Below are 21,657 nucleotides of genomic sequence, written 5' to 3'. Positions count from 1 at the left end.
TAATTAGCCACGAAAGCGACTGTTTTCTTGAAGCTGTGCTGTGCCATTTCCCCTACACCCCCATGTGGGCCAGACCCTTAGCAAATCGAGTTTCAGCCAATGAGCTACAGTCCTGCGCCATTTGAGTGACTAACACACAACACAGCGAGAGAGAGAGAGAGTGAGAGCAATGACGTGATGCACATATCTGCACATATGTGACGTAGTACACCATTTTTGGGGACCACTTTTGGCTCGTGAGTGCTACTTTCAGAATTGCTGGATAAAAAGTATACAAAAGTACCGGAGCATCTCTGTGTTTTTTTCTCCAGGGTGTCAGGTCCCTACTGGCAGATGGTGTCATGGAGAAGCTAGTTGTCAGGTCCCTACTGGCAGATGGTGTCATGGAGAAGCTATATAATAGGCATATAGTCAGCTACCCATTAGGCTACAGTACTCTCCAGTCAGATACCCATTAGTACAGTACTCTCCAGTCAGATACCCATTAGTACAGTACTCTCCAGTCAGATACCCATTAGTACAGTACTCTCCAGTCAGATACCCATTAGTACAGTACTCTCCAGTCAGATACCCATTAGTACAGTACTCTCCAGTCAGATACCCATTAGTACAGTACTCTCCAGTCAGATACCCATTAGTACAGTACTCTCCAGTCAGATACCCATTAGTACAGTACTCTCCAGTCAGATACCCATTAGTACAGTACTCTCCAGTCAGATACCCATTAGTACAGTACTCTCCAGTCAGATACCCATTAGTACAGTACTCTCCAGTCAGAGATGTTGGCGAGGGCAGCCATGTTGCCGTACAACAGTACGACAGAGTTAGCAACCAGTTCTCAGAGGTTCCTATCCATTTCCTCCCGTCAGATGCTGTCATTCCTACCTGCCCTTTGACTGACAGTCCAGTGTTATCTGACGTTTTTCTGTTGCAAAGCGTTTTAGAACGGTTTGCCTTAGTGAATATGACCCAGGCTTCTAATGTACCTGTATCTGCAGCATGGTGCTCTCTCCCTTCAGTCTCCTCTGGCAGGGCACCAGTTTCCTGCTGAGGGCTGTCTGTCTTCCTTCTTCCTTGGTGATCATCTGCAGGCAGCGCGTCTCCTCCTCCAGCGCCTGCATCTCTATGTTACCGTCTCTGATCAGGCCCTCCTGAACATTCACCTTCTCGTAGAAAATACACATCTCCTCCTCACGCTCCAGCAACTGTACCCCTCTGTCAGAGACAGAGAGAGAGAAACCACTGAGAGAGCTACCAAATTGTAAAGTAGGGATGAGGATAGGTCAAATACCATCAGTAGCCGCCCAATTGCCCACATTGTTCAGCATCGTTGCCTGTAGTTAGTCGTAAGCAATAGCTGCCTTACCCTATCTGATATGTAGAATCTTGGTTGGTGGTCATCTGGACAGTGCAAACTGATCAACAGAAAGCCAGACTCACCTGTCATAGCCGCTCTGCATGGCCGTGCTTTGGCTCCTCCACATCTGACAGACAGACTCACCTGTCATTGAGGCTCTGCATGGCCGCGTCATGGTACTCCCTCTTCGGACAGACAGGCAGACAAACAGACAGAGTACCAGACTCACCTGTCATTGCGACTCTGCACGGCGTTGTCGTGGCTCTTCCTCATCTGTAGCAGGTTCTGTTCATGGTAGTTGATCATGTGGGTCAGCCGGCCCAAGTTCAGCTTCTGCTCCTCCCTCTTCTGTCTCATCTCATGAAGCACCAGGGTCACCTTGGAGATGGGATCAGAACAGAGAAACATCATAACCCAGGTCACCTTGGAGATGGGATCAGAACAGAGAAACATCATAACCCAGGTCACCTTGGAGATGGGATCAGAACAGAGAAACATCATAACCCAGGTCACCTTGGAGATGGGATCAGAACAGAGAAACATCATAACCCAGGTCACCTTGGAGATGAGATCAGAACAGAGAAACATCATAACCCAGGTCACCTTGGAGATGGGATCAGAACAGAGAAACATCATAACCCAGGTCACCTTGGAGATGGGATCAGAACAGAGAAACATCATAACCCAGGTCACCTTGGAGATGGGATCAGAACAGAGAAACATCATAACCCAGGTCACCTTGGAGATGAGATCAGAACAGAGAAACATCATAACCCAGGTCACCTTGGAGATGGGATCAGAACAGAGAAACATCATAACCCTAACCCAGGTCACCTTGGAGATGAGATCAGAACAGAGAAACATCATAACCCAGGTCACCTTGGAGATGGGATCAGAACAGAGAAACATAATAACCCAGGTCACCTTGGAGATGAGATCAGAACAGAGAAACATCATAACCCAGGTCACCTTGGAGATGGGATCAGAACAGAGAAACATCATAACCCTAACCCAGGTCACCTTGGAGATGAGATCAGAACAGAGAAACATCATAACCCAGGTCACCTTGGAGATGGGATCAGAACAGAGAAACATAATAACCCAGGTCACCTTGGAGATGAGATCAGAACAGAGAAACATCATAACCCAGGTCACCTTGGAGATGGGATCAGAACAGAGAAACATAATAACCCAGGTCACCTTGGAGATGGAATCAGAACAGAGAAACATCATAACCCAGGTCACCTTGGAGATGGGATCAGAACAGAGAAACATCATAACCCTAACCCAGGTCACCTTGGAGATGGGATCAGAACAGAGAAACATCATAACCCAGGTCACCTTGGAGATGGGATCAGAACAGAGAAACATCATAACACTAACCCAGGTCACCTTGGAGATGGAATCAGAACAGAGAAACATAATAACCCAGGTCACCTTGGAGATGAGATCAGAACAGAGAAACATAATAACCCAGGTCACCTTGGAGATGAGATCAGAACAGAGAAACATCATAACCCAGGTCACCTTGGAGATGAGATCAGAACAGAGAAACATCATAACCCAACCCAGGTCACCTTGGAGATGGGATCAGAACAGAGAAACATCATAACCCAGGTCACCTTGGAGATGGATCAGAACAGAGAAACATCATAACCCTAACCCAGGTCACCTTGGAGATGGGATCAGAACAGAGAAACATCATAACCCAGGTCACCTTGGAGATGGGATCAGAACAGAGAAACATCATAACCCAGGTCACCTTGGAGATGGGATCAGAACAGAGAAACATCATAACCCAGGTCACCTTGGAGATGGGATCAGAACAGAGAAACATCATAACCCAGGTCACCTTGGAGATGGGATCAGAACAGAGAAACATCATAACCCAGGTCACCTTGGAGATGGGATCAGAACAGAGAAACATCATAACCCAGGTCACCTTGGAGATGGGATCAGAACAGAGAACCATCATAACCCAGGTCACCTTGGAGATGGGATCAGAACAGAGAAACATCATAACCCAGGTCACCTTGGAGATGGAATCAGAACAGAGAAACATAATAACCCAGGTCACCTTGTAGATGGGATCAGAACAGAGAAACATCATAATCCAGGTCACCTTGGAGATGAGATCAGAACAGAGAAACATCATAACCCAGGTCACCTTGGAGATGGAATCAGAACAGAGAAACATAATAACCCAGGTCACCTTGGAGATGGATCAGAACAGAGAAACATCATAACCCAGGTCACCTTGGAGATGAGATCAGAACAGAGAAACATCATAACCCAGGTCACCTTGGAGATGGAATCAGAACAGAGAAACATCATAACCCAGGTCACCTTGGAGATGGGATCAGAACAGAGAAACATCATAACCCTAACCCAGGTCACCTTGGAGATGGGATCAGAACAGAGAAAAACCATAACCCAGGTCACCTTGGAGATGGGATCAGAACAGAGAAACATCATAACCCAGGTCACCTTGGAGATGGGATCAGAACAGAGAAACATCATAACCCAGGTCACATTGGAGATGGGATCAGAACAGAGAAACATCATAACCCAGGTCACCTTGGAGATGGGATCAGAACAGAGAAACATCATAACCCTAACCCAGGTCACCTTGGAGATGGGATCAGAACAGAGAAACATCATAACCCAGGTCACCTTGGAAATGGGATCAGAACAGAGAAACATCATAACACTAACCCAGGTCACCTTGGAGATGGGATCAGAACAGAGAAACATCATAACCCAGGTCACCTTGGAGATGGGATCAGAACAGAGAAACATCATAACCCAGGTCACCTTGGAGATGGGATCAGAACTGAGAAACATCATAACCCAGGTCACCTTGGAGATGGGATCAGAACAGAGAAACATCATAACCCAGGTCACCTTGGAGATGGGATCAGAACAGAGAAACATCATAACCCAGGTCACCTTGGAGATGGGATCAGAACTGAGAAACATCATAACCCAGGTCACCTTGGAGATGGGATCAGAACAGAGAAACATCATAACCCAGGTCACCTTGGAGATGGGATCAGAACAGAGAAACATCATAACCCAGGTCACCTTGGAGATGGAATCAGAACAGAGAAACATCATAACCCAGGTCACCTTGGAGATGGAATCAGAACAGAGAAACATCATAACCCAGGTCACCTTGGAGATGGGATCAGAACAGAGAAACATCATAACCCAGGTCACCTTGGAGATAGGATCAGAACAGAGAAACATCATAACACTAACCAAGGTCACCTTGGAGATGGGATCAGAACAGAGAAACATCATAACCCAGGTCACCTTGGAGATGGGATCAGAACAGAGAAACATCATAACCCAGGTCACCTTGGAGATGGGATCAGAACAGAGAAACATCATAACCCAGGTCACCTTGGAGATGGGATCAGAACAGAGAAACATCATAACCCAGGTCACCTTGGAGATGGGATCAGAACAGAGAAACATCATAACCCAGGTCACCTTGGAGATGGGATCAGAACAGAGAAACATCATAACCCAGGTCACCTTGGAGATGGGATCAGAACAGAGAAACATCAAAACCCTAACCCAGGTCACCTTGGAGATGGGATCAGAACAGAGAAACATCATAACCCAGGTCACCTTGGAGATGGGATCAGAACAGAGAAACATCATAACACTAACAGGTCACCTTGGAGATGGGATCAGAACAGAGAAACATCATAACCCAGGTCACCTTGGAGATGGGATCAGAACAGAGAAACATCATAACCCCAAGGTCACCTTGGAGATGGGATCAGAACTGAGAAACATCATAACCCAGGTCACCTTGGAGATGGGATCAGAACAGAGAAACATCATAACCCAGGTCACCTTGGAGATGGGATCAGAACAGAGAAACATCATAACCCAGGTCACCTTGGAGATGGGATCAGAACAGAGAAACATCATAACCCAGGTCACCTTGGAGATGGGATCAGAACAGAGAAACATCATAACCCAGGTCACCTTGGAGATGGGATCAGAACAGAGAAACATCATAACCCAGGTCACCTTGGAGATGGGATCAGAACAGAGAAACATCAAAACCCTAACCCAGGTCACCTTGGAGATGGGATCAGAACAGAGAAACATCATAACCCAGGTCACCTTGGAGATGGGATCAGAACAGAGAAACATCATAACACTAACCCAGGTCACCTTGGAGATGGGATCAGAACAGAGAAACATCATAACCCAGGTCACCTTGGAGATGGGATCAGAACAGAGAATCATCATAACCCAGGTCACCTTGGAGATGAGATCAGAACAGGGAAACATCATAACCCAGGTCACCTTGGAGATGGGATCAGAACAGAGAAACATCATAACCCAGGTCACCTTGGAGATGGGATCAGAACAGAGAAACATCATAACCCAGGTCACCTTGGAGATGGGATCAGAACAGAGAAACATCATAACCCAGGTCACCTTGGAGATGAGATCAGAACAGAGAAACATCATAACCCAGGTCACCTTGGAGATGGGATCAGAACAGAGAAACATCATAACCCAGGTCACCTTGGAGATGAGATCAGAACAGAGAAACATCATAACCCAGGTCACCTTGGAGATGGGATCAGAACAGAGAAACATCATAACCCTAACCCAGGTCACCTTGGAGATGAGATCAGAACAGAGAAACATCATAACCCAGGTCACCTTGGAGATGGGATCAGAACAGAGAAACATAATAACCCAGGTCACCTTGGAGATGAGATCAGAACAGAGAAACATCATAACCCAGGTCACCTTGGAGATGGGATCAGAACAGAGAAACATCATAACCCAACCCAGGTCACCTTGGAGATGAGATCAGAACAGAGAAACATCATAACCCAGGTCACCTTGGAGATGGGATCAGAACAGAGAAACATAATAACCCAGGTCACCTTGGAGATGGGATCAGAACAGAGAAACATCATAACCCAGGTCACCTTGGAGATGGGATCAGAACAGAGAAACATAATAACCCAGGTCACCTTGGAGATGGAATCAGAACAGAGAAACATCATAACCCAGGTCACCTTGGAGATGGGATCAGAACAGAGAAACATCATAACCCAACCCAGGTCACCTTGGAGATGGGATCAGAACAGAGAAACATCATAACCCAGGTCACCTTGGAGATGGGATCAGAACAGAGAAACATCATAACACTAACCCAGGTCACCTTGGAGATGGAATCAGAACAGAGAAACATAATAACCCAGGTCACCTTGGAGATGAGATCAGAACAGAGAAACATAATAACCCAGGTCACCTTGGAGATGAGATCAGAACAGAGAAACATCATAACCCAGGTCACCTTGGAGATGAGATCAGAACAGAGAAACATCATAACCCTAACCCAGGTCACCTTGGAGATGGGATCAGAACAGAGAAAGATCATAACCCAGGTCACCTTGGAGATGAGATCAGAACAGAGAAACATCATAACCCTAACCCAGGTCACCTTGGAGATGGGATCAGAACAGAGAAACATCATAACCCAGGTCACCTTGGAGATGGGATCAGAACAGAGAAACATCATAACCCAGGTCACCTTGGAGATGGGATCAGAACAGAGAAACATCATAACCCAGGTCACCTTGGAGATGGGATCAGAACAGAGAAACATCATAACCCAGGTCACCTTGGAGATGGGATCAGAACAGAGAAACATCATAACCCAGGTCACCTTGGAGATGGGATCAGAACAGAGAACCATCATAACCCAGGTCACCTTGGAGATGGGATCAGAACAGAGAAACATCATAACCCAGGTCACCTTGGAGATGGAATCAGAACAGAGAAACATAATAACCCAGGTCACCTTGTAGATGGGATCAGAACAGAGAAACATCATAATCCAGGTCACCTTGGAGATGAGATCAGAACAGAGAAACATCATAACCCAGGTCACCTTGGAGATGGAATCAGAACAGAGAAACATAATAACCCAGGTCACCTTGGAGATGAGATCAGAACAGAGAAACATCATAACCCAGGTCACCTTGGAGATGAGATCAGAACAGAGAAACATCATAACCCAGGTCACCTTGGAGATGGAATCAGAACAGAGAAACATCATAACCCAGGTCACCTTGGAGATGGGATCAGAACAGAGAAACATCATAACCCAACCCAGGTCACCTTGGAGATGGGATCAGAACAGAGAAACATCATAACCCAGGTCACCTTGGAGATGGGATCAGAACAGAGAAACATCATAACCCAGGTCACCTTGGAGATGGGATCAGAACAGAGAAACATCATAACCCAGGTCACCTTGGAGATGGGATCAGAACAGAGAAACATCATAACCCAGGTCACCTTGGAAATGGGATCAGAACAGAGAAACATCATAACCCAGGTCACCTTGGAGATGGGATCAGAACAGAGAAACATCATAACCCAGGTCACCTTGGAGATGGGATCAGAACAGAGAAACATCATAACCCAGGTCACCTTGGAGATGGGATCAGAACTGAGAAACATCATAACCCAGGTCACCTTGGAGATGGGATCAGAACAGAGAAACATCATAACCCAGGTCACCTTGGAGATGGGATCAGAACAGAGAAACATCATAACCCAGGTCACCTTGGAGATGGGATCAGAACAGAGAAACATCATAACCCAGGTCACCTTGGAGATGGGATCAGAACAGAGAAACATCATAACCCAGGTCACCTTGGAGATGGGATCAGAACAGAGAAACATCATAACCCAGGTCACCTTGGAGATGGAATCAGAACAGAGAAACATCATAACCCAGGTCACCTTGGAGATGGAATCAGAACAGAGAAACATCATAACCCAGGTCACCTTGGAGATGGGATCAGAACAGAGAAACATCATAACCCAGGTCACCTTGGAGATGGGATCAGAACAGAGAAACATCATAACACTAACCCAGGTCACCTTGGAGATGGGATCAGAACTGAGAAACATCATAACCCAGGTCACCTTGGAGATGGGATCAGAACAGAGAAACATCATAACCCAGGTCACCTTGGAGATGGGATCAGAACAGAGAAACATCATAACCCAGGTCACCTTGGAGATGGGATCAGAACAGAGAAACATCATAACCCAGGTCACCTTGGAGATGGGATCAGAACAGAGAAACATCATAACCCAGGTCACCTTGGAGATGGGATCAGAACAGAGAAACATCAAAACCCAGGTCACCTTGGAGATGGGATGAGAACAGAGAAACATCATAACACTAACCCAGGTCACCTTGGAGATGGGATCAGAACAGAGAAACATCATAACCCAGGTCACCTTGGAGATGGGATCAGAACAGAGAAACATCATAACCCAGGTCACCTTGGAGATGAGATCAGAACAGGGAAACATCATAACCCAGGTCACCTTGGAGATGGGATCAGAACAGAGAAACATCATAACCCAGGTCACCTTGGAGATGGGATCAGAACAGAGAAACATCATAACCCAGGTCACCTTGGAGATGGGATCAGAACAGAGAAACATCATAACCCAGGTCACCTTGGAGATGGGATCAGAACAGAGAAACATCATAACCCAGGTCACCTTGGAGATGAGATCAGAACAGAGAAACATCATAACCCAGGTCACCTTGGAGATGGGATCAGAACAGAGAAACATAATAACCCAGGTCACCTTGGAGATGAGATCAGAACAGAGAAACATCATCACCTTGGAGATGGGATCAGAACAGAGAAACATAATAACCCAGGTCACCTTGGAGATGGATCAGAACAGAGAAACATCATAACCCTAACCCAGGTCACCTTGGAGATGAGATCAGAACAGAGAAACATCATAACCCAGGTCACCTTGGAGATGGGATCAGAACAGAGAAACATCATAACCCAGGTCACCTTGGAGATGGGATCAGAACAGAGAAACATCATAACCCAGGTCACCTTGGAGATGGGATCAGAACAGAGAAACATCATAACCCTAACCCAGGTCACCTTGGAGATGAGATCAGAACAGAGAAACATCATAACCCAGGTCACCTTGGAGATGAGATCAGAACAGAGAAACATCATAACCCAGGTCACCTTGGAGATGAGATCAGAACAGAGAAACATCATAACCCAGGTCACCTTGGAGATGGGATCAGAACAGAGAAACATCATAACCCTAACCCAGGTCACCTTGGAGATGAGATCAGAACAGAGAAACATCATAACCCAGGTCACCTTGGAGATGGGATCAGAACAGAGAAACATAATAACCCAGGTCACCTTGGAGATGAGATCAGAACAGAGAAACATCATAACCCAGGTCACCTTGGAGATGGGATCAGAACAGAGAAACATAATAACCCAGGTCACCTTGGAGATGGATCAGAACAGAGAAACATCATAACCCAGGTCACCTTGGAGATGGGATCAGAACAGAGAAACATCATAACCCAACCCAGGTCACCTTGGAGATGGGATCAGAACAGAGAAACATCATAACCCAGGTCACCTTGGAGATGGGATCAGAACAGAGAAACATCATAACACTAACCCAGGTCACCTTGGAGATGGAATCAGAACAGAGAAACATAATAACCCAGGTCACCTTGGAGATGAGATCAGAACAGAGAAACATAATAACCCAGGTCACCTTGGAGATGGATCAGAACAGAGAAACATCATAACCCAGGTCACCTTGGAGATGGATCAGAACAGAGAAACATCATAACCCTAACCCAGGTCACCTTGGAGATGGGATCAGAACAGAGAAACATCATAACCCAGGTCACCTTGGAGATGAGATCAGAACAGAGAAACATCATAACCCTAACCCAGGTCACCTTGGAGATGGGATCAGAACAGAGAAACATCATAACCCAGGTCACCTTGGAGATGGGATCAGAACAGAGAAACATCATAACCCAGGTCACCTTGGAGATGGGATCAGAACAGAGAAACATCATAACCCAGGTCACCTTGGAGATGGGATCAGAACAGAGAAACATCATAACCCAGGTCACCTTGGAGATGGGATCAGAACAGAGAAACATCATAACCCAGGTCACCTTGGAGATGGGATCAGAACAGAGAAACATCATAACCCAGGTCACCTTGGAGATGGGATCAGAACAGAGAAACATCATAACCCAGGTCACCTTGGAGATGGGATCAGAACAGAGAAACATCATAACCCAGGTCACCTTGGAGATGGAATCAGAACAGAGAAACATCATAACCCAGGTCACCTTGGAGATGGGATCAGAACAGAGAAACATCATAATCCAGGTCACCTTGGAGATGAGATCAGAACAGAGAAACATCATAACCCAGGTCACCTTGGAGATGGAATCAGAACAGAGAAACATAATAACCCAGGTCACCTTGGAGATGAGATCAGAACAGAGAAACATCATAACCCAGGTCACCTTGGAGATGAGATCAGAACAGAGAAACATCATAACCCAGGTCACCTTGGAGATGGAATCAGAACAGAGAAACATAATAACCCAGGTCACCTTGGAGATGGGATCAGAACAGAGAAACATCATAACCCTAACCCAGGTCACCTTGGAGATGGGATCAGAACAGAGAAACATCATAACCCAGGTCACCTTGGAGATGGGATCAGAACAGAGAAACATCATAACCCAGGTCACCTTGGAGATGGGATCAGAACAGAGAAACATCATAACCCAGGTCACCTTGGAGATGGGATCAGAACAGAGAAACATCATAACCCAGGTCACCTTGGAGATGGGATCAGAACAGAGAAACATCATAACCCAGGTCACCTTGGAGATGGGATCAGAACAGAGAAACATCATAACCCAGGTCACCTTGGAGATGGGATCAGAACAGAGAAACATCATAACCCAGGTCACCTTGGAGATGGGATCAGAACTGAGAAACATCATAACCCAGGTCACCTTGGAGATGGGATCAGAACAGAGAAACATCATAACCCAGGTCACCTTGGAGATGGGATCAGAACAGAGAAACATCATAACCCAGGTCACCTTGGAGATGGGATCAGAACTGAGAACATCATAACCCAGGTCACCTTGGAGATGGGATCAGAACTGAGAAACATCATAACCCAGGTCACCTTGGAGATGGGATCAGAACAGAGAAACATCATAACCCAGGTCACCTTGGAGATGGAATCAGAACAGAGAAACATCATAACCCAGGTCACCTTGGAGATGGAATCAGAACAGAGAAACATCATAACCCAGGTCACCTTGGAGATGGGATCAGAACAGAGAAACATCATAACCCAGGTCACCTTGGAGATGGATCAGAACAGAGAAACATCATAACACTAACCCAGGTCACCTTGGAGATGGGATCAGAACAGAGAAACATCATAACCCAGGTCACCTTGGAGATGGGATCAGAACAGAGAAACATCATAACCCAGGTCACCTTGGAGATGGGATCAGAACAGAGAAACATCATAACCCAGGTCACCTTGGAGATGGGATCAGAACAGAGAAACATCATAACCCAGGTCACCTTGGAGATGGGATCAGAACAGAGAAACATCATAACCCAGGTCACCTTGGAGATGGGATCAGAACAGAGAAACATCAAAACCCAGGTCACCTTGGAGATGGGATCAGAACAGAGAAACATCATAACACTAACCCAGGTCACCTTGGAGATGGGATCAGAACAGAGAAACATCATAACCCAGGTCACCTTGGAGATGGGATCAGAACAGAGAAACATCATAACCCAGGTCACCTTGGAGATGAGATCAGAACAGAGAAACATCATAACCCAGGTCACCTTGGAGATGGGATCAGAACAGAGAAACATCATAACCCAGGTCACCTTGGAGATGGGATCAGAACAGAGAAACATCATAACCCAGGTCACCTTGGAGATGGGATCAGAACAGAGAAACATCATAACCCAAGTCACCTTGGAGATGGGATCAGAACAGAGAAACATCATAACCCAGGTCACCTTGGAGATGAGATCAGAACAGAGAAACATCATAACCCAGGTCACCTTGGAGATGGGATCAGAACAGAGAAACATCATAACCCAGGTCACCTTGGAGATGAGATCAGAACAGAGAAACATCATAACCCAGGTCACCTTGGAGATGGGATCAGAACAGAGAAACATAATAACCCAGGTCACCTTGGAGATGAGATCAGAACAGAGAAACATCATAACCCTAACCCAGGTCACCTTGGAGATGAGATCAGAACAGAGAAACATCATAACCCAGGTCACCTTGGAGATGGGATCAGAACAGAGAAACATAATAACCCAGGTCACCTTGGAGATGAGATCAGAACAGAGAAACATCATAACCCAGGTCACCTTGGAGATGGGATCAGAACAGAGAAACATCATAACCCTAACCCAGGTCACCTTGGAGATGAGATCAGAACAGAGAAACATCATAACCCAGGTCACCTTGGAGATGAGATCAGAACAGAGAAACATCATAACCCAGGTCACCTTGGAGATGGGATCAGAACAGAGAAACATCATAACCCAGGTCACCTTGGAGATGGGATCAGAACAGAGAAACATCATAACCCTAACCCAGGTCACCTTGGAGATGAGATCAGAACAGAGAAACATAATAACCCAGGTCACCTTGGAGATGAGATCAGAACAGAGAAACATTATAACCCAGGTCACCTTGGAGATGAGATCAGAACAGAGAAACATCATAACCCAGGTCACCTTGGAGATGGGATCAGAACAGAGAAACATCATAACCCAGGTCACCTTGGAGATGGGATCAGAACAGAGAAACATCATAACCTAACCCAGGTCACCTTGGAGATGGGATCAGAACAGAGAAACATCATAACCCAGGTCACCTTGGAGATGGGATCAGAACAGAGAAACATCATAACCCAGGTCACCTTGGAGATGGGATCAGAACAGAGAAACATCATAACCCAGGTCACCTTGGAGATGAGATCAGAACAGAGAAACATCATAACCCAGGTCACCTTGGAGATGGGATCAGAACAGAGAAACATCATAACCCAGGTCACCTTGGAGATGGAATCAGAACAGAGAAACATCATAACCCAGGTCACCTTGGAGATGGAATCAGAACAGAGAAACATCATAACCCAGGTCACCTTGGAGATGGGATCAGAACAGAGAAACATCATAACCCAGGTCACCTTGGAGATGGATCAGAACAGAGAAACATCATAACACTAACCCAGGTCACCTTGGAGATGGGATCAGAACAGAGAAACATCATAACCCAGGTCACCTTGGAGATGGGATCAGAACAGAGAAACATCATAACCCAGGTCACCTTGGAGATGGGATCAGAACAGAGAAACATCATAACCCAGGTCACCTTGGAGATGGGATCAGAACAGAGAAACATCATAACCCAGGTCACCTTGGAGATGGGATCAGAACAGAGAAACATCATAACCCAGGTCACCTTGGAAATGGGATCAGAACAGAGAAACATCATAACCCAGGTCACCTTGGAGATGGGATCAGAACAGAGAAACATCATAACCCAGGTCACCTTGGAGATGGGATCAGAACAGAGAAACATCATAACCCAGGTCACCTTGGAGATGGGATCAGAACTGAGAAACATCATAACCCAGGTCACCTTGGAGATGGGATCAGAACAGAGAAACATCATAACCCAGGTCACCTTGGAGATGGGATCAGAACAGAGAAACATCATAACCCAGGTCACCTTGGAGATGGGATCAGAACAGAGAAACATCATAACCCAGGTCACCTTGGAGATGGGATCAGAACTGAGAAACATCATAACCCAGGTCACCTTGGAGATGGGATCAGAACAGAGAAACATCATAACCCAGGTCACCTTGGAGATGGAATCAGAACAGAGAAACATCATAACCCAGGTCACCTTGGAGATGGAATCAGAACAGAGAAACATCATAACCCAGGTCACCTTGGAGATGGGATCAGAACAGAGAAACATCATAACCCAGGTCACCTTGGAGATAGGATCAGAACAGAGAAACATCATAACACTAACCCAGGTCACCTTGGAGATGGGATCAGAACAGAGAAACATCATAACCCAGGTCACCTTGGAGATGGGATCAGAACAGAGAAACATCATAACCCAGGTCACCTTGGAGATGGGATCAGAACAGAGAAACATCATAACCCAGGTCACCTTGGAGATGGGATCAGAACAGAGAAACATCATAACCCAGGTCACCTTGGAGATGGGATCAGAACAGAGAAACATCATAACCCAGGTCACCTTGGAGATGGGATCAGAACAGAGAAACATCAAAACCCAGGTCACCTTGGAGATGGGATGAGAACAGAGAAACATCATAACACTAACCCAGGTCACCTTGGAGATGGGATCAGAACAGAGAAACATCATAACCCAGGTCACCTTGGAGATGGGATCAGAACAGAGAAACATCACCCAGGTCACCTTGGAGATGAGATCAGAACAGGGAAACATCATAACCCAGGTCACCTTGGAGATGGGATCAGAACAGAGAAACATCATAACCCAGGTCACCTTGGAGATGGGATCAGAACTGAGAAACATCATAACCCAGGTCACCTTGGAGATGGGATCAGAACAGAGAAACATCATAACCCAAGTCACCTTGGAGATGGGATCAGAACAGAGAAACATCATAACCCAGGTCACCTTGGAGATGAGATCAGAACAGAGAAACATCATAACCCAGGTCACCTTGGAGATGGGATCAGAACAGAGAAACATAATAACCCAGGTCACCTTGGAGATGAGATCAGAACAGAGAAACATCATAACCCAGGTCACCTTGGAGATGGGATCAGAACAGAGAAACATAATAACCCAGGTCACCTTGGAGATGAGATCAGAACAGAGAAACATCATAACCCTAACCCAGGTCACCTTGGAGATGAGATCAGAACAGAGAAACATCATAACCCAGGTCACCTTGGAGATGGGATCAGAACAGAGAAACATAATAACCCAGGTCACCTTGGAGATGAGATCAGAACAGAGAAACATCATAACCCAGGTCACCTTGGAGATGGGATCAGAACAGAGAAACATCATAACCCAACCCAGGTCACCTTGGAGATGAGATCAGAACAGAGAAACATCATAACCCAGGTCACCTTGGAGATGAGATCAGAACAGAGAAACATCATAACCCAGGTCACCTTGGAGATGGGATCAGAACAGAGAAACATCATAACCCAGGTCACCTTGGAGATGGGATCAGAACAGAGAAACATCATAACCCTAACCCAGGTCACCTTGGAGATGAGATCAGAACAGAGAAACATCATAACCCAGGTCACCTTGGAGATGAGATCAGAACAGAGAAACATTATAACCCAGGTCACCTTGGAGATGAGATCAGAACAGAGAAACATCATAACCCAGGTCACCTTGGAGATGGGATCAGAACAGAGAAACATCATAACCCAGGTCACCTTGGAGATGGGATCAGAACAGAGAAACATCATAACACTAACCCAGGTCACCTTGGAGATGGGATCAGAACAGAGAAACATCATAACCCAGGTCACCTTGGAGATGGGATCAGAACAGAGAAACATCATAACCCAGGTCACCTTGGAGATGGGATCAGAACAGAGAAACATAATAACCCAGGTCACCTTGGAGATGAGATCAGAACAGAGAAACATCATAACCCAGGTCACCTTGGAGATGGGATCAGAACAGAGAAACATCATAACCCTAACCCAGGTCACCTTGGAGATGAGATCAGAACAGAGAAACATCATAACCCAGGTCACCTTGGAGATGGGATCAGAACAGAGAAACATAATAACCCAGGTCACCTTGGAGATGAGATCAGAACAGAGAAACATCATAACCCAGGTCACCTTGGAGATGGGATCAGAACAGAGAAACATCATAACCCTAACCCAGGTCACCTTGGAGATGAGATCAGAACAGAGAAACATCATAACCCAGGTCACATTGGAGATGGGATCAGAACAGAGAAACATAATAACCCAGGTCACCTTGGAGATGAGATCAGAACAGAGAAACATCATAACCCAGGTCACCTTGGAGATGGGATCAGAACAGAGAAACATCATAACCCAGGTCACCTTGGAGATGGGATCAGAACAGAGAAACATCATAACCCAGGTCACCTTGGAGATGGGATCAGAACTGAGAAACATCATAACCCAGGTCACCTTGGAGATGGGATCAGAACAGAGAAACATCATAACCCAGGTCACCTTGGAGATGGAATCAGAACAGAGAAACATCATAACCCAGGTCACCTTGGAGATGGAATCAGAACAGAGAAACATCATAACCCAGGTCACCTTGGAGATGGGATCAGAACAGAGAAACATCATAACCCAGGTCACCTTGGAGATGGGATCAGAACAGAGAAACATCATAACCCAGGTCACCTTGGAGATGGGATCAGAACAGAGAAACATCATAACCCAGGTCACCTTGGAGATGGGATCAGAACAGAGAAACATCATAACCCAGGTCACCTTGGAGATGGGATCAGAACAGAGAAACATCATAACCCTAACCCAGGTCACCTTGGAGATGAGATCAGAACAGAGAAACATAATAACCCAGGTCACCTTGGAGATGAGATCAGAACAGAGAAACATTATAACCCAGGTCACCTTGGAGATGAGATCAGAACAGAGAAACATCATAACCCAGGTCACCTTGGAGATGGGATCAGAACAGAGAAACATCATAACCCAGGTCACCTTGGAGATGGGATCAGAACAGAGAAACATCATAACACTAACCCAGGTCACCTTGGAGATGGGATCAGAACAGAGAAACATCATAACCCAGGTCACCTTGGAGATGGGATCAGAACAGAGAAACATCATAACCCAGGTCACCTTGGAGATGGGATCAGAACAGAGAAACATCATAACCCAGGTCACCTTGGAGATGAGATCAGAACAGAGAAACATCATAACCCAGGTCACCTTGGAGATGGGATCAGAACAGAGAAACATAATAACCCAGGTCACCTTGGAGATGAGATCAGAACAGAGAAACATCATAACCCAGGTCACCTTGGAGATGGGATCAGAACAGAGAAACATCATAACCCTAACCCAGGTCACCTTGGAGATGAGATCAGAACAGAGAAACATCATAACCCAGGTCACCTTGGAGATGGGATCAGAACAGAGAAACATAATAACCCAGGTCACCTTGGAGATGAGATCAGAACAGAGAAACATCATAACCCAGGTCACCTTGGAGATGGGATCAGAACAGAGAAACATCATAACCCTAACCCAGGTCACCTTGGAGATGAGATCAGAACAGAGAAACATCATAACCCAGGTCACATTGGAGATGGGATCAGAACAGAGAAACATAATAACCCAGGTCACCTTGGAGATGAGATCAGAACAGAGAAACATCATAACCCAGGTCACCTTGGAGATGGGATCAGAACAGAGAAACATCATAACCCAGGTCACCTTGGAGATGGGATCAGAACTGAGAAACATCATAACCCAGGTCACCTTGGAGATGGGATCAGAACTGAGAAACATCATAACCCAGGTCACCTTGGAGATGGGATCAGAACAGAGAAACATCATAACCCAGGTCACCTTGGAGATGGAATCAGAACAGAGAAACATCATAACCCAGGTCACCTTGGAGATGGAATCAGAACAGAGAAACATCATAACCCAGGTCACCTTGGAGATGGGATCAGAACAGAGAAACATCATAACCCAGGTCACCTTGGAGATAGGATCAGAACAGAGAAACATCATAACACTAACCCAGGTCACCTTGGAGATGGGATCAGAACTGAGAAACATCATCATAACCCAGGTCACCTTGGAGATGGGATCAGAACAGAGAAACATCATAACCCAGGTCACCTTGGAGATGGGATCAGAACAGAGAAACATCATAACCCAGGTCACCTTGGAGATGGGATCAGAACAGAGAAACATCATAACCCAGGTCACCTTGGAGATGGGATCAGAACAGAGAAACATCATAACCCAGGTCACCTTGGAGATGGGATCAGAACAGAGAAACATCATAACCCAGGTCACCTTGGAGATGGGATCAGAACAGAGAAACATCAAAACCCTAACCCAGGTCACCTTGGAGATGGGATCAGAACAGAGAAACATCATAACCCAGGTCACCTTGGAGATGGGATGAGAACAGAGAAACATCATAACACTAACCCAGGTCACCTTGGAGATGGAATCAGAACAGAGAAACATCATAACCCAGGTCACCTTGGAGATGGGATCAGAACAGAGAAACATCATAACCCAGGTCACCTTGGAGATGGGATCAGAACAGAGAAACATCATAACCCAGGTCACCTTGGAGATGGGATCAGAACAGAGAAACATAATAACCCAGGTCACCTTGGAGATGAGATCAGAACAGAGAAACATCATAACCCAGGTCACCTTGGAGATGGGATCAGAACAGAGAAACATCATAACCTAACCCAGGTCACCTTGGAGATGAGATCAGAACAGAGAAACATCATAACCCAGGTCACCTTGGAGATGGGATCAGAACAGAGAAACATAATAACCCAGGTCACCTTGGAGATGAGATCAGAACAGAGAAACATCATAACCCAGGTCACCTTGGAGATGGGATCAGAACAGAGAAACATCATAACCCAGGTCACCTTGGAGATGGGATCAGAACAGAGAAACATCATAACCCTAACCCAGGTCACCTTGGAGATGAGATCAGAACAGAGAAACATAATAACCCAGGTCACCTTGGAGATGGGATCAGAACAGAGAAACATAATAACCCAGGTCACCTTGGAGATGAGATCAGAACAGAGAAACATCATAACCCAGGTCACCTTGGAGATGGGATCAGAACAGAGAAACATAATAACCCAGGTCACCTTGGAGATGAGATCAGAACAGAGAAACATCATAACCCAGGTCACCTTGGAGATGGGATCAGAACAGAGAAACATCATAACCCTAACCCAGGTCACCTTGGAGATGAGATCAGAACAGAGAAACATAATAACCCAGGTCACCTTGGAGATGAGATCAGAACAGAGAAACATCATAACCCAGGTCACCTTGGAGATGGGATCAGAACAGAGAAACATAATAACCCAGGTCACCTTGGAGATGAGATCAGAACAGAGAAACATCATAACCCAGGTCACCTTGGAGATGGGATCAGAACAGAGAAACATCATAACCCTAACCCAGGTCACCTTGGAGATGAGATCAGAACAGAGAAACATCATAACCCAGGTCACCTTGGAGATGGGATCAGAACAGAGAAACATCATAACCCAGGTCACCTTGGAGATGAGATCAGAACAGAGAAACATCATAACCCAGGTCACCTTGGAGATGGGATCAGAACAGAGAAACATCATAACCCTAACCCAGGTCACCTTGGAGATGGGATCAGAACAGAGAAACATCATAACCCAGGTCACCTTGGAGATGGGATCAGAACAGAGAAACATCATAACCCAGGTCACCTTGGAGATGAGATCAGAACAGAGAAACATCATAACCCAGGTCACCTTGGAGATGGGATCAGAACAGAGAAACATCATAACCCAGGTCACCTTGGAGATGGGATCAGAACAGAGAAACATCATAACCCAGGTCACCTTGGAGATGGGATCAGAACAGAGAAACATCATAACCCAGGTCACCTTGGAGATGAGATCAGAACAGAGAAACATTATAACCCAGGTCACCTTGGAGATGAGATCAGAACAGAGAAACATCATAACCCAGGTCACCTTGGAGATGGGATCAGAACAGAGAAACATCATAACCCAGGTCACCTTGGAGATGGGATCAGAACAGAGAAACATCATAACCCAGGTCACCTTGGAGATGGGATCAGAACAGAGAAACATCATAACCCAGGTCACCTTGGAGATGGGATCAGAACAGAGAAACATCATAACCCAGGTCACCTTGGAGATGGGATCAGAACAGAGAAACATCATAACCCAGGTCACCTTGGAGATGGGATCAGAACAGAGAAACATCATAACCCAGGTCACCTTGGAGATGGGATCAGAACAGAGAAACATCAAAACCCTAACCCAGGTCACCTTGGAGATGGGATCAGAACAGAGAAACATCATAACCCAGGTCACCTTGGAGATGGGATGAGAACAGAGAAACATCATAACACTAACCCAGGTCACCTTGGAGATGGGATCAGAACAGAGAAACATCATAACCCAGGTCACCTTGGAGATGGGATCAGAACAGAGAAACATCATAACCCAGGTCACCTTGGAGATGAGATCAGAACAGGGAAACATCATAACCCAGGTCACCTTGGAGATGGGATCAGAACAGAGAAACATCATAACCCAGGTCACCTTGGAGATGGGATCAGAACTGAGAAACATCATAACCCAGGTCACCTTGGAGATGGGATCAGAACAGAGAAACATAATAACCCAGGTCACCTTGGAGATGAGATCAGAACAGAGAAACATCATAACCCAGGTCACCTTGGAGATGGGATCAGAACAGAGAAACATCATAACCCTAACCCAGGTCACCTTGGAGATGAGATCAGAACAGAGAAACATCATAACCCAGGTCACCTTGGAGATGGGATCAGAACAGAGAAACATCATAACCCAGGTCACCTTGGAGATGAGATCAGAACAGAGAAACATCATAACCCAGGTCACCTTGGAGATGGGATCAGAACAGAGAAACATCATAACCCAGGTCACCTTGGAGATGGGATCAGAACAGAGAAACATCATAACCCTAACCCAGGTCACCTTGGAGATGAGATCAGAACAGAGAAACATAATAACCCAGGTCACCTTGGAGATGGGATCAGAACAGAGAAACATAATAACCCAGGTCACCTTGGAGATGAGATCAGAACAGAGAAACATCATAACCCAGGTCACCTTGGAGATGGGATCAGAACAGAGAAACATAATAACCCAGGTCACCTTGGAGATGAGATCAGAACAGAGAAACATCATAACCCAGGTCACCTTGGAGATGGGATCAGAACAGAGAAACATCATAACCCAGGTCACCTTGGAGATGAGATCAGAACAGAGAAACATAATAACCCAGGTCACCTTGGAGATGAGATCAGAACAGAGAAACATCATAACCCAGGTCACCTTGGAGATGGGATCAGAACAGAGAAACATAATAACCCAGGTCACCTTGGAGATGAGATCAGAACAGAGAAACATCATAACCCAGGTCACCTTGGAGATGGGATCAGAACAGAGAAACATCATAACCCTAACCCAGGTCACCTTGGAGATGAGATCAGAACAGAGAAACATCATAACCCAG

At 45.9% G+C, this 21,657-nt stretch overlaps 1 protein-coding gene across 1 annotated transcript in view; it reads right to left on the bottom strand.

Moving 5' to 3' along the window:
• The window catches only part of LOC118380377 (coiled-coil domain-containing protein 146-like), a 93,885-nt gene that overhangs the window by 17,786 nt on the left and 54,442 nt on the right, over positions 1-21,657 (bottom strand). Inside the window, 2 exon segments of the mRNA XM_052501898.1 lie at positions 987-1,215; positions 1,587-1,735. Coding sequence (XP_052357858.1) covers positions 987-1,215; positions 1,587-1,735 — 378 coding nt within the window.

This window comes from Oncorhynchus keta, unplaced genomic scaffold, assembly GCF_023373465.1.
Source record: "Oncorhynchus keta strain PuntledgeMale-10-30-2019 unplaced genomic scaffold, Oket_V2 Un_contig_14664_pilon_pilon, whole genome shotgun sequence".
In the NCBI taxonomy this organism is placed as follows: Eukaryota; Metazoa; Chordata; class Actinopteri; order Salmoniformes; family Salmonidae; genus Oncorhynchus; species Oncorhynchus keta.
This window is presented reverse-complemented; position numbering and strand designations above follow the sequence as displayed.